Genomic DNA, 15,652 nt, shown 5'->3' on the forward strand with positions numbered 1-15,652 from the left:
TTCTCACAGAAAAAAAAAAGGATTTTATTAACATGCATAAGTTGTACAACCCAGTCATTTCTCTTTCTTCTCATCTCATTCAAGTGAATAAAGTGGGAAAAAAACGCAGAGAATTGAACAACTGCATGTGAAAGTTAAAGCTTTTGCAGAAGTAAAAGAGAAAAACAGAGTAGAGATGATTAAGTGTTGGAAGGAGCTTTGTAGTTCTGAAGAGCAAGAATGCAATCGTCGATGTACTGATTGTGAATATATGTGGAACTGAAAAGCTTTCCCATCTGTTTGGCGTTATTTCTGTAACTGCTTCCTTCTTCATCCACCATTGCAAACCTCAATGTCTTAGCCACAGACTCCCTCGTAAAGGACCCATCTTCCTTGCTCCTTGCTACCTCAATTCCCACCTTCTTTTCTTCCACCACCCTTGAAAACAGCGCTTGGTCTAGCAAATACGGAATAGTCACAAGAACATGCCCAAAATTAAGCATTTCAACCAGAGAGTTGGTGCCGCAGTGAGTAATGCATCCCCCAATAGCTGCATGGCCTAAGATCTTAGTCTGGGGTGCCCAACTCTTCCAAACAAACCCACGATCCTTTGTTCTCTCCTCAAACCCCTCTGGCAACTCAGCCGAATCCCCTTTCACCTTCTTCAAAGCCCAAAAGAAAGGCAACTTTGAAAACTCAATGCCATGAGCCAACTCAGTCAGGTCTTCCTGACTCAGCTCCAACTCGCTCCCGAAAGCTATATACACCACGGATGAGGACTCTCTCGAGTCCAACCACTCCTTGATTTTGACCCAGTCGGGGTTTCTGTCTTCCTCTCCAACATCCTTTATCTGTATGGATGGTGGAACCAAACCCACCGGAATCACGGGCATGTTGTACCTGCCAGCAAGATAATCCAACCATTCTCCTTCCAGTTCTCTGCATGTCCTCAGAAGAAACATGTCACAGCTGGAATACACCTTTCCGAGATCGAAAGAAGCAGTACGACCTGTGTCAACGTCTTTGCGAGAGATCATTGCTCTTATTATTTCGTAAGGCCTGAGATGAAGGGTTGTTTGGAAAGGAAACCAGGTAGGGTTACACATGTCGAGAATAGAGAAATTATTTTTGTTGAGTACTTCCTTGGGTGGATCGTAGAACACTTTGTTCCATGCTGCGGTTAAGTTGTAATGTGCACAGGGAATGCTGAGACTCTTGGCTATTGCGGGTAACCACTCGGTTGAAAAATCGTAGAAAACCCAATCAGGCCTTGAAGTTTTGAGCAACTCGAACACAGCATCTTGGAGACCATCATAAGCTAACTTGAGGTGACTGATCTTTGATTTGGGAATGTCCATGCTACTCTCTGCGCCTTCTGGGAGATGCTCTGTGTGTGGTAAGGGTAACCTCACCAATTTAATGAATGGTTGTAAGGGTTGAGGGATTTTGGGCATGCGATCGATGTTTTTGGGAGTGCTTATGAAGGTGACAGAGTGACCCTTTTGAGCGAAAATCTTTGCGAGCTCCGAATAAGGATTTACGTGACCTGCTGCCAGCCATGGGAGCATTGCAATGTGCAGAGGCTTCTGCACTTTATCATTGCCGAGAGGGAGAGAATCCATGAGTGTTTGTGTTTTGTGGTTGTTTTGGCTTGGCTTGGAGTTTTGGTGGGTGTTAACAGTATATAAATAAACAGATGAATGTGCATGGTGAATATGAAACCATGACATGTTTTTACACATGCTCTTTACATTAATTTGAACCTAAAATTGTCATGTAAAATTTTATATTTGAAAAAATAAACATCTACATTTTTTACATTCTTTTACTTTCTTATTTTTTTAAAAATACAAAAATTTATATTTTTACGACTATTTTATCTTTATTTATATTATGTGTTAAATGAGCATAAAAATGTCTCCTATTATCATTGCTCGTTGTATTCTTTTCAAATGAGTATACAAAATTAAAGTGTTTCAAATAATAATTTTTCTAAAAATGACTTTAATTTAATATTCAATTATCGTTTTCACTATTTTATTTTTTATTTTTTATTTTAACTTTAACTTTTTTACTAACTTTTTTATATTTTCTAAAATTTTAATACACATCCTTTTATTTAAAATTATTTTTTGATTGATTTTCAAAGTCCAATACTTTAAATTGTATATGATATATTTTTTAATTTTAAGATGTTGATTTCAATAATTTAAATTTTTTTTATAATCATTTATATCTTTTTAATAATCTTATTAAAAAGAATTATATTTTTTTAAAATTTGTGTGTAAAAGAAGAAGTAATCGATGGAAAAACTAGTCTATGTAATTTATCACAAAGTAATAGACAGGAAAACACCGGTCAAATAACATTTACATCACCACCGTTGATTATGCTGAGCAGCTTCATGATCTCTACATGATTCATGAGAAATTTAACACCAAAAGATTGTTATGGTGCAGATTAAGGGATTGAAGGTGTCATAGCATAAATTAATTACTTAATAAAAGTTATAAAAAAATTGTGACTGTTAAATAAAATTAGCATAAATAAAAATATTTGTGGTAACAGATATACTGTTTGGTTATATTGTTGTGCCGATTGCTCTTATATTTTGTTGTTCAATATCATTGATCTGAACCGTTTAATTGTATTGATTCATTATACCATTTAATTATATTGTTGTGTCAATCACTCTTATATTAATTCGATACACCGTTTGATATTAGTGACTTAAATCACTCGATTGTGTTGATTCGTTACATAGTTCGATGTCACTAACCTCCACTGTTTGGTGTACAATTAGGCTTGTAGTTTCTATTTCAATTTTCTTTTCTGAATATCTCTTTTACTGTATCTCTTTCTAAAATTAATAAACTTTATATCTTTCTCAACCTACTGGCTTCTATCTTCTCTTCACTCCCCTATGTCAGCTTTCTTTTTCGATGTTGCATAGTAGATCTATGAATTTCTAATAGTTGATTTAATTTCTAAAAAATAATTTACTGAAAAATAGTTTTTTTTAGGAAGTGAAGTGTTATGCTATGATTATCGTCACATCTCCTAAGATATAACCCTCCACGAGCACCTCGCCTTGCAACTATTAAATTATTTTATTTCCTTCACTGATATTTTATTAACGGGGTTTCTGAAAAAAAAAGTTATTGTGCACTGACACATGAGTAAATTGATCTGCTAGACAGATTGTTGCTCTGTTCAAGAAATATTTAAATATAAACTCATTCCAATCCTTCACAGCTCTGGCAGTGTTTTAAAAATAGAAAAAGTTTATTTTAAGACATTTCCACGTTCATTTCATTTCTTTTCATTATATTTTATTTTTCCATCATAAAACATATGTCAAATGTCTATTATTCTTAACAATATTATCAATTAAAAGTGATTTTTTAAGTAATTTTTATACTCACAAAAAATTGTGTTAGGTTGTATTGAAGAAATATTGCATCATTATTTGTTGCCTATGAGAAAATAGAAAAAAAGTTATATTTTATTTTTTAAAATTAACTTTACTCAAATGTTAAAATTTACAATAATTGATATGTTTTAAAAATTTAATAAAATAAAATGATAATTTTTATCAAAATTTGTGATTGTAAAAAAAATTGAATTAATTAGTTTTGATCAATAATCTCTTTTAATATAAAAATGATCGTATAAAGAAAATATATTTCCTTTGTTTGCTTTTGTCTTTTTTGTTAGGCTTTTGCTTCAAATAATAAATTTGAGAGAAAAAATGAATGTATGAATTTAAAGAAATAAAAAGAGGAAATTAATATATTTTTTTAAGGGATTTAAAATAAAATTAAAGGTGGGTGATTACAGCAACAACTGGAAGGAGCTAAAGAAAGAAGTTGGCAGTGGGAAGAATGAAGATGTAGAGGTTTCACCATGAGTGGGATTCAAGCCATTCAACCTAAACTCTTGTAAAATAATCAACCTTCCAATAATTCAATACTTTATTAATTCAACAATAACTACTGCTAATTAAACTTGTTTTTCCAAACCCCAGAAAAGCACATGCTTATTATGTAATTGTAAACACAATGTAAAAATAATCATTATTTTATCGATTTAGTAATTTTTAATCATGTAATTCACCTAAAATGTAATATTGTTTTGATTGTTTTTGTCATAATCTTTTTTTATTGGACTTTGTCTTTTTATTTTAAAATGCTTAATGTTTTTGATAATTAAGTCTCACTTGACTATACAAAAGCATGCTAGTTATGCGTATAATACTAAGGTTATATTGTTTTGTTATATAATTCAAAAAAACTATATTGTATATATAATTTGGAAATTAATGGAAGAGATAAAATATTTTAGCTATCACTTTTGTTAGGATTATGAGGCGAATATATTTTATTCAGAATTTTTTAATTCTTGTGGTGATTTTTAAGACTTATTAAATTTGTGACAGATGATTTTATATCCCTTTTTCGTCTAGTTCCACACGTTAACTTTTATTTTTCAATTTTACAAAAGTTACATATTTTAAAATTTATCAATTATACTATTATTTTCTAAATTTTATACTTGTTCATCTAATGTTGTTTCGGTAACATGAGTTACGTCTCACAGCTTAATTAGATCCAAAAATATTTAGAAATTTAATTTCATAATTTATTGAAAAACACATAGAATCGAATTGAGCTACTCTAATATGAACAAAATCAAATCAAGTTATTAAAAATAAAAATAATTTATTTAATTTTAGGTATTTTTTAAAACAAATAATTTTAATTTGTTTTTAATTATCAATACTTTCGTATAAACATATATAGCTCAACTCAAGCTGTCATTTGTACAGTATTACTTGGCTTTTCCCTTGCAATCTTTAGACACAACTATTTTAAATCATTAACTCACTAGTCAAATATTCTCTCAATAATCACTTTGATTTCTAGAGAATTGATTACCTACCCTGTCAATCAAATCAATCTCGACTTTATTTTCTAAACTCAATCATGTACTTTTCTAATGTTTTCATGAATTTTTTTGTTGATCACACTAGCTAATGTCATTGAGATTCTGCAAATTGTCCGTTACGTCTAGATAAATCACTCTCAAAATATTATCACTTCATCTTATTCCGATACTTTCAAATGCATTCTTTAAATCTTCCAATTGCCTTTTTATCATCTCTGTGATAACTCATAGTTCTTGATAATTATTGCTTATTTTCTTTAGATTCTATTGGTCTACCAAGGCCAAGAAAAAGAAATGGATAAAGAGATAAAATCGTCAGAAAGCAAAACTTGCCAAACTTAGACCCACCACCACTGAGTTATGATAGTATCATTTTCTTACAAGATAAAAGGAGACAACAGATTAATATATATTGGGATTATTTAGATGCTTACTTCAGCATATGGTAGGTATGTGGAAACGTACCAAAACTGTACAACAAGAGTCTGTCTGAAACCTGTGAGTGCTCCAACAATGAGTGATTAAAAATAAGTCATCACTTGTTTTTACTTGATGCACTCTTGTGTGTGCGATATTGCTGGAGGAGCATCTTAGAATTTCTCAATGAATCTAACGAGTAGCAACTAATATGTAAGGGTGGGTGTGGGCAAAGTGGAACAAGCACTCACAATCAATAAGATGGCTATAGAGTGAATACCAAGGTTATGAGCATGAAAAAAAGAACTAGCTCATAGTTTTAGGAATGTTGCTCACTGGGCCTTATGTGGATGGAATTCACCTTTTCAGTGGAAAGATGTTCCTCAACTCTTGGTCCACCAGAGCCCAGAAAAGATGGAGTACGGTAGTGCTTCCACTTCCACACATGTGTAATATGTTATTATCTGTTGGGTTTATCTATTAGAAAGTGAGTTTAAGTCTAACTCAGTGATCCGAGAATAATCCGACAATGGATAAAACAAAATGTTCACATAGATCTAGTTAAGAGATAGGTTTGTAAGGTGAGATTTGTACCTCACTTATATATTATAAAAATCGGCTTGTAAGGTAAGCATCTCACTTATATATTATAATTTGGCCTTATCTCTAGTCGATGTGAGACTTTTAACATTATAAAGAAGAAGGTTCACTGGAAAGATATAAATATATAAAGAATTGACATCATTATGTAACTAAAACCTTAAGACAATGAGTTAACGGGTCTTTCATCTTTATATAATATCTATTTTCTTATTTTTATCCAATGTAGAACTTATACTCACACTTGAATTCTCATATTCTCAATATAATATAATTTTTCTTGGTGACATAAACCTTATCAAAAATTGGTACAAGTATTATTAAGCTGATACCAAAACCTTCTGATTCAGATTAATGTTATCATGTTATGGTACGAGAATATGAAGCCATAAACGGTAAAGGAATTTGAATCCGGAACTAAACGTTTCGGTTATTGATAACTAGTTTGGTTGAGTTCTGTTGGTACCAACCTTACATAGCCCATATGTCTACTTCATTGCCAGTCTCAACTGATGCCAGTGAAAGAAGAATGTACTTAGGTACCCTTTCACGTTCCTATTTTATGAAGCACAATATAGCAGTTAACATATAAAACATATAACGACTTACAAGAAAGACACCGTCCAAAGTTGTACTGTAAATAGTAAATATCTCTAAGATTTAAGGTAACGATGTCTACTTCAAGTTAATAAATAAATATTACTGCCAAACTTCTAAATCAGAAAAGACATCAATCAACTGCAAAATTATAATTAATTAATGTTAGGATGAGTTATAAGCAAGGTGTAGTTCACGTACTTTATTTTTGTTTCCTTAATAATTGGTTAATCATATAAATAATGTTGTGTTGTAGTTTCCTTGGCTCCACCAAGTGAGGGGAGTAAAATAGTTATATATTGATACAATCTATTGTTGTAGAAATAGAATTTGTGAGTTAGTTAAAGTCCACCTTCCAAAGAAATAATTGATTGCTTTGCTTGATGTATGTGCAGTTCCCACTGTGCTACTCCTGCTGATTCATTCATTGCATAGCTAGGCAGAAGCATATGGGTTGAGAGTGAAACAAAAAGTCCCTCCCATATTTTATTCTCAAAACATACTATAATTGCTGATAATTATGAACCATATAAAGATACACTCCAAGAGGTGGGTCATCCCAGTTCAATTGGCCTAAAACCAAACCCATCTTAATGTCTGTGACACATACTACCGCAGGTGGATGATGTCAGCATGAAGTGTGATCATCATCATCGTATTATTATTATCTTTAATGGATATGGTACTTTCAATACATTCTTCAATCTCATAAAATTAACTTGTAAAATGAAATTTATACTCGTTTATATAGTATAAATTGATTTTATCTATAAATTGATTTTATTTATAAATTGATTTTATCTAGAATTTCCACTGTAAATGTATATCATATATAATCTTGTGCCACACAACGATCTGTCCGTATGTTTGTTAAGCAAATATATATCCATGAGGTTCCCTTATCTGGCGCATTGCTTGCTTGGACTTTGAGTGGTACCGTGCCAAAAAGAATTATCAATTATTTGATGAAATGTATCTGTTTTGTACGTGATAAACGCCATCTTCAATTTCACGTCAGACCCTGCTATATATAGTCTATCCATTCGTTACTTCCTAGCTACCTTCATCTTCCCCTTGCCTCTCCTTGCTTCAATGGCAGATACCAATGTCAACCTTCCACCAGGCTTTCGATTCTATCCCACAGATGAAGAGCTCATAGTCCATTTCCTTCACAGAAAAGCCTCACTTTTGCCTTGCCACCCGGATGTCATCCCTGATCTTGAGCTCTACCAATATGATCCATGGGAGCTTCATGGTACTGTTACTTCCTTTGCTTCCAAACTTTCAATACATGACATATTTCACACAAAAATATTTTATATTCTGGAGTCGTGTTGCATGTAAGAGTTAATAGAATTTGGTTCTTTGCTATACAAAGATCAGGTAGGACTTGGATCATGTATCTTATATCATTCAATAATAATTTCCTGTATTCAAATAGATGCCAAACTATATATAGTTATATAGTTAGTTAGCTAGGATGTTGGACTTTGGTTAATTAGGTATAAATATATTGTAGTATGCATATAATTATGCAAGTGTTCAGGTAGAGCTTTGGCTGAGGGAAACCAATGGTACTACTACAGCAGAAGGACGCAGAATAGAGTCACTGGCAATGGATATTGGAAACCAACGGGAATGGAAGAACCAGTGGTTTCGAGCTCAAACAGCAAGAGAGTTGGTATGAAGAAATATTTTGTTTTTCATGTAGGAGAAGATGCTACTGCTATCAAAACCAATTGGATAATGCAAGAATATCGTCTATCAGATTCTGCTTCCTCTACCAGATCATCCAAAAGAAAACCTCAACCAAAATCAGTCAGTACACATTCATATACACTCATCACATGAATATACGTATGCATAAATATACATCATGTATATTTAACTAGTTAATTTTTTTTTAAAAAAGTGTTACTTCTCTAAGTAATCATGATTAATTTTCACTTGTGACAGTCTTGCATGGAAAACTGTTGTGCAACACTTTGATTTGATTGGTGATTTTGTTTTTCCTTGTGTTTGATTAATTCAGGATTACAATAAATGGGTGATATGTCGTGTTTATGAGCGTAATGGAGAGGAGGACAATGGAACAGAGCTCTCATGTTTGGATGAAGTATTCTTGTCATTGGATGATGATCTTGATGAAATAAGCTTACCAAATTAGCTGACAATGCAAGTGATCTATAGCAAGCTAGCTAGCCGCAGTATCCAACTGGATAATTAATTAAAATAATGGTTGCTTGTAATTGTAATGGTTGATGTTATTTGTCAGGTCTAGTGTAGGTGGCACTGTAATCACTGAAGTGGCTCTAGCCAGATTTTCATAGCAGCTCTTCAAGTGGGGCACTATGTAAAATATTCATCTCATGCCAAAAACAATATTACTATTACTATTACTATGACGACGTTATGCTTTTAAAGATCCCACTCACTCACCGAGCTACCTATAGCCCCTTTCACTATTTTTTTTTTATCCTTTGTTCTGAATAAGGATGCTTGGACAAGATAAAGTCAATTTATAATATATATAAGTGACAGTAAATTTTATTGACTAGAGATAAGGTCAATTTAGAGTATACAAGTGAGTACAAACCTACCTTACAAGCTGGTTTTGTAGGATTGAATTAGACTTTAAAGTCTACTTCTTAACAAGCACACGGTATCCACTCTCGGCCATTAAAATGCTTCACTAACCCTGCAATTTTGGAACGGAACGATGATAAGAATCAAAAGCAAAAGATGATAATGAACTATAGAAAAGAATAATATATATGAAATGGGAATTAATTTGTGTGAGTGAGATGGAAGGATGGTTGAGAGAAGAAGAATAAAAACATTGATGAAACGTGAGAAGAGGAAGAGAAACGTGGAGCCCAAAGAGCACTGTAAGGGAAGTTTGGAACTGAGCATTGAGCAATAAACTACGAAGTTGTGTTGCTTTTAGGAAGGGTTTCCCTTTTGTGTTGTCGTTGTTGTTTTACTTTTCTTGCATTATATGGGTGCCTGCTTAGGGAAGCATCAAGTCATTTCTGATGCAAGCACTACCACTACCACTCTTTCATGCCCCCACCTCCACCACTATTCTATTACATACACATATAAATATATTAACTTCGCCATTATCTTCCTCAAAATATCAACATAAACTTTTCATTCAAACTTTATCAAAATACAACATTATTCTTTTCTTATGAGGTTCTTTATCTCCACTACAAGAGATGAGATAATTATGAGGGTGAGCACTGTAATTTAATGGCAAAGCTGAGAGTGTAGATTAGGTGAAGAATGGATAAAAAAACGAATGAGTCCAAAGAAATGGGGGTGCTTATCTTTATCATCAGCATCCATTCTATTATCTATTATCAAATACAAATGCATTGATTCCAATATTACCATTCACATGATATGACACCATTAGTGAAACTAGTGAAATTTTTTGGGCCACAAAATTGAACCAAATCCTATATACTGTTTTATAAAATTTGTACTTTCATGTCTTTATACTATTTGAGATTATTCACCGATGTTCAATCGAATGTAATGATATATTTTGAAGATCTACATATCACTAGAAAGAAATCTTTAACTTGAGATAGTTTTGTATAGTGGAGAGAAAGTTTATTGGAGAGATACGATCACTAATAAAATATTAACTCAATCATATAAAAGATTAACATCACTCTCTATTCAAAGCTTTAAAAAAATAAATTAATGAATATTTTATTTTTATACAAAATTCTACTTTCTTATTTCTATCCAAAGTGGAACTTAGACTCATACTTATATTTTCAACATTATATTCTAAGATTTAATTGGTCTAAAATCAAGTATTGGACAAACACAATACACAAATAATGAAAGATTGAGAAGTAATTGAACCTGCTTCTAAATTTAAATTAAAAGAAAAATTTGATCTTAATAAGATTCTTTCAACAAAATTTTTTGTAATTAGAAAAAAAAAACATGAGCATGCTGCGGTTTGACCTTTGTGTGGTTTCCACGAGTACTTGTCTATCACATAAATCACTAAACAAGTCTCTGCCAGCCTTCTGTCTTTGAAGTTACACCAATAACAAATACTACAAAACTATTTGATTGCTTAATCAGATTTGCAATTATCTCACCCGTGCTTGGGACTTTAGGAGAGAGAAACACAAGTGTATGTGTGGTTTTGGGTAGTTGAAATTGAAAGACCCAAAAACCATTACTGAAAACACATAATTAGAAGTAGTACAGAACTAGACGTGGAAAGTTGAAAATGCCAAATCAAAATTGGACGTTATAATGATTGCTAAAGTCATGAAACCTTCCCAATGGGCCTGAGATTTCAACTTGTGAATAAAGCTTTGGTTGATTGCAACAAAACTTGTGTATATATAAAGACACAAAGGCAGAGGCAGGTGTTTGACATGTACCTGAATATCACAATCTTGACATTTTTTAGCTTGCTTGTTTTCTTGGTATGATAATGATGATGATTTCGTTTAAAACATTGCCTTGAGAGACCAACTGCTGAGAATGATTGTAAGGCCAACACCTATAATCACACCACTGGATCCATGCAACCACCAAAAGTCAACAAATAAAGCTTCAAAATAAGTCAACCCCTCACAAAATGAAACAATAAAAATTGAAGTTCAATTACTAAAAGTATTTATCAAGTTCGAGCAAAATTAATGTAATGATTTGAGTAACACAACATACATCACATAAAATGTTCTTTTGAATTTAAGAGATGAAAAAAAACTTATGAATGACTATTAAAGTAAATAATTTATATTAATTACATTAGAGATTCATTAGTTCATCTTAGTTATACTCGAACTCGAAATCATAGGAATTGATTTTCAAACAATTTTTTTTATTGAAATATACTAACATAATAAATTTAAGATCTGGACTTTAAATAAGACATTAGGTTATAAATAAATATATGTGTGTGTGTGTGATTTTTAAAATATATGACATAGAAGACTTAAAAATGTAAAACGTATGTTATATATTATGATTTTTAAAAAAAATTATAAGACTTGTGTTAATTTTTTTTATCTTTTTTTATATTGTTTAGTTAAAAAATATTAAATTTCCAGTACACGTAGTTAAATTGTATGAAATTCTTAAATTGATTCACATCCTATATTCTCTCTTTTCTCCTCTTTAATAATATTATCTCCTCCAATAATTTTTTACCTTCTCGTCAAAACAACTTATAAAACCGTATGGCTTCAAAGTAATAATTTTTTCTTGTAATTTTTACAATATTTTTCATCATTTTAATTATTTATGAAATTTTAAAATTCAAACTCTTTCTTCATTCGCTCTAATTCATTATACAAAATTTATTCTCTTATATAAAACCAAAATGAAAAAAAAATAAGAACCAGTGTTATTAAATTTTATATCAACCTTCTTAGTTTTTCATATGACAAAAACGAGATCTATGTCTTATGTATACAATAGAAGTCTTTATGTGATTTTACATTTTGAAGAATTATAAAAACAAAAACAAAAAATAAGATACGATGATCTTATTAAAGTAGAATTGGCATCTTCTTACGACAAAGTGGGCATGAAATGTTTCCACTGTGCACCCAATAGTTAATGCATAAGGAATGAAATTCATGAATGCACACTCCAAATGGTTGAATGAAGTCTCCATTCTTAAACTCTTCCAAGCAAATACAACAATCAGACTGAGATTCTTTCATTTGGTCCTCACGGAAGCATTTAACAGGAGGCAAGGTTGTCATAGCTTTATCGATAATACAAACTTTGATTTCTGAAAGCTCCCTTCTTATTTCATGAGTTTCAGTGTCTCCAACTTCATCATCATCAAATATAAACATTTCTCTGTGACAACGAAAGAATGATGATAATAATATATAACACCAAATGAGGAATCCTCCTATGCAACTCAACACCACATGTGTTCGAGATGTAGTTGCATCACACAACATAGAAACTAAAACATAGTATGTTACAAATAATGCCAACAAAATAGGCACCACCAACCCCAAAATAAGAATCATGATATGAGAATACGAATGTGGTGAATAAATAGAGAAATAATTGAAGATACTAATTAAGAAATTCATCACTTTTGGTTCATTTATATAATTTTAATTAAGTTCTTAATCTTTTTATACATGTACTTATCTTTATCTATTGTGATTTCCTTATCTATTTATTAATTTCTTTATATTTTATGATTATATTATCTAATGTAAATATATCTCTTTCAAATATATAATATCATAAGGGAAATATTCTTTCTTATCTTTCAGTATTTTTTTTATATAAAGAAAATAAACGAAAACATAATTATCTATTTTTTAATGGTTTACCTTAGATACAATTTTTTATTATTTTACCTCTCCAAAATTTTTTATGATTGTTTATCTATTTATCAAAATATCTATAAAAAATCTACAAATATATAAAATAAAATATATTTATTAAACTGGATGGCTAGGAAATACTTTTAGAATGGTTTAATAGAGATATCACTTTCCTATATTTAATTATCCTAGCAAAATATCTCTTTCAATTTATCATCTTTTTATACTTTAGAATTTAATTTAATTTTAAAAAAAATGATGAGAAAGTTAAATATAATTTTTATCAATTTAAGGGAAATGTTTATTTTAAGAGCTAAAATAAATCTAAAATAAAATTTATGAAATGATTATTAGTAATTTAGTTCAATGCCAATAAAAGTTAAAAAAAAATCATTATAAATTAAATAATACTTTTTCTCGTATCTATTTGATACAAATTATAATTTAAACTTTAATTTATATATTGTAAGCAATAGTTCATATCTTTATAACTAACAATTATAGGATTTTAAAATAAAAATAAAAGAAATAGTTCTTCTCAAATCCAAATTATATTTTACATCTTCGCTGGAAGTCTTTTAAGATATATCTTTAAAGTATTCATACTATATTAATTTATATAAATGATTTGTGATAAATGATTTATATTTCAATGCTAGAATAATTTTAACGATTCATATATTTTTTCAAAAAATTGAAATTAAATATAAAAATAAAGATAAACATAATAGATTAAAAAAGATAAGTCATTACGAAAATTATATATATATATATATATATTAAAATATAGTAAAATAAATAATAAAAGTAAAGAAAGCATGACTTAAATTAAGTGATATTATTTTAGTTTTAAAGTAAAATATATCACATTAAAGAAAAACAACTGTCTTCCAATATATTATATTGTAATATATAATGATATATTTATAGTCTGATGCATTATCTATTATCTATTACTTCTTAATTATAATGATATTGATTATCTTAGCATATTACGATAAAATTATAGAACGGTGCATTATTTATTATCTATTACTTCTTAATTTATTATATTTTTTTCATGCCATAAATGAAGTATGAATCTCAGTAAAAATAAAAAGAATAAAAGTAACGTTGTGAGAATAAAGTGGCATTTTCATTAACAATTTATTTACTTTTTAAATAAAATATATTATGATTTTAATCGATCAATATTTTTATTAAAGTTTTCACTTATTCCTTTTATTTTCTCAGTTAAAGTCCAAGATTAAAGAGGACGGGAAAGAATTTATAAAATCATCCTTGAATGAACAAAGGCTCAGATTCTGAAGAAGATGTCCTATTTTTTATTGGTTGAAAAATCAAGAAATCAATTTTTCTTAAGAGGAAGAAGCTCGAGAATGAGCTTTATATTTCTTTAATTAATGTAAATATTTTATTAATCTTTTTCAATACATATTTTTTTTTTTAATTTTCATTCTTAATTTTATTTTATTGTTTCAGTTAACTTAATATAATTTTAAAATGTATGATTTGTTTATTTTTTAAAATATTTTTATTCAAAATGATGTAATATTTTAAAATAAAAGTATTAATTTATAATAAGATTTTTATATTATATATGTAAGTAATCCTTAATAACATTTATTTTATTATTTAATATAAAATTTTACTGATTTAGTTTTTATGTTAAAATCTCTGGTTTAAGTGACTAAAGTCACATAACTGTCTTAAATAATACTATGACATGTTTTAGTTAATACAATATTTTGTCTCACATCCATTCTTGCTAATAAAATCACCATCACAAGAAATAAAATATAAAATTTATATTGTAAAATTTAAAACAATAAAAAATAAAAAATAAATTCGATAAATATAATAGAGAAATTGGTAACATAATTATATAAATGTCAATATAAAATGGTAATTAAGACATAAAAATTTTAACAATATTAAATTAAAAATATTATATTCATTCAATTTTTAAATTTAAAAATAAATAAATATTAAAATTTAAGATATAATAATTCCAATTTTACATTAAATTATAAACATATTTAATTTTTTTTAGTATGTATACACGACAATAGCTAAAAGTTACACATTTATTTAATTATTTTAAGCATTTATGAAATTGAAATAAAATTAACAGTTATTATTTTATCACGACAATTTATAATTATGATTTATAATTTAAAAGTATTATTTTATCATACATTTTAAATATAATATAATATGATTTATATATTAACAGTTATTTATTATTAATTTTAGTTATGAAAAAAAAATTATTCCAAATTTTAGTTCAACAAAATAAACATTGAGCATATGAATTATACATTATAAATTATAATTATTAACTAAAAATAAGAGTTAGATATGTTTTTAGTCCTTTAATTATCAGATGATTTTGTTTTTTGTCCTTCTTTCAAAATTTGATTATTTTCCTTAAAGAAATTAAAATTTTTTTCCTCCAAAACCAATAACTTTAATAATAAGCTAAAGTGACGGTAACATATCATTTCTTTTTCGTCAATCTCTCCCAGCTTTTCTCTCTCCTTCTTCCTCCGTCTCTTGCATCTTTCACTCCCTCCATCATCTTCACCAAATCCTTCAAATAAAGAAATCCATCACCCTGATAATCCATGGCCGCAATCACCATCTCACCCTTTCTCAACCATAAATATAACGTTAACTTGTTTCATCATCGTTGGAGCAATGTGGTTGATTATCCATGAATCAGTTCCTTTCCATCTTTATACAAAAATGTTGATATATGCTATGAATA

The 15,652-nt window shown here is 29.1% G+C and overlaps 2 protein-coding genes and 1 long non-coding RNA gene across 3 annotated transcripts; 1 reads left to right on the forward strand and 2 right to left on the reverse strand.

The window, feature by feature from the left end:
* On the reverse strand, window positions 1-1,664 carry LOC108342184 (soyasaponin III rhamnosyltransferase). The gene has a single exon (XM_017579906.2). It carries the CDS (start codon window positions 1,599-1,601, stop codon window positions 180-182), a length of 1,422 nt encoding a protein of 473 aa, XP_017435395.1. The 5' UTR covers window positions 1,602-1,664; the 3' UTR covers window positions 1-179.
* A 4,565-nt stretch (window positions 1,665-6,229) lies between these two features.
* Window positions 6,230-9,498, reverse strand: LOC108342517 (uncharacterized). The gene is made up of 3 exons (XR_001833393.2): window positions 9,380-9,498; window positions 9,142-9,239; window positions 6,230-6,499 (listed from the first exon to the last, which is right to left on the reverse strand). It is a non-coding gene; the product is annotated as an uncharacterized LOC108342517 (long non-coding RNA).
* LOC108342516 (NAC domain-containing protein 104) lies at window positions 7,580-8,966 on the forward strand. The gene is made up of 3 exons (XM_017580302.2): window positions 7,580-7,796; window positions 8,088-8,359; window positions 8,574-8,966. Exons 1-3 carry the CDS (start codon window positions 7,634-7,636, stop codon window positions 8,706-8,708), a joined length of 570 nt encoding a protein of 189 aa, XP_017435791.1. The 5' UTR covers window positions 7,580-7,633; the 3' UTR covers window positions 8,709-8,966.
* Window positions 9,499-15,652: the final 6,154 nt, after the last annotated feature.

This window comes from Vigna angularis, chromosome 6, assembly GCF_016808095.1.
Source record: "Vigna angularis cultivar LongXiaoDou No.4 chromosome 6, ASM1680809v1, whole genome shotgun sequence".
Classification (NCBI taxonomy): Eukaryota; Viridiplantae; Streptophyta; class Magnoliopsida; order Fabales; family Fabaceae; genus Vigna; species Vigna angularis.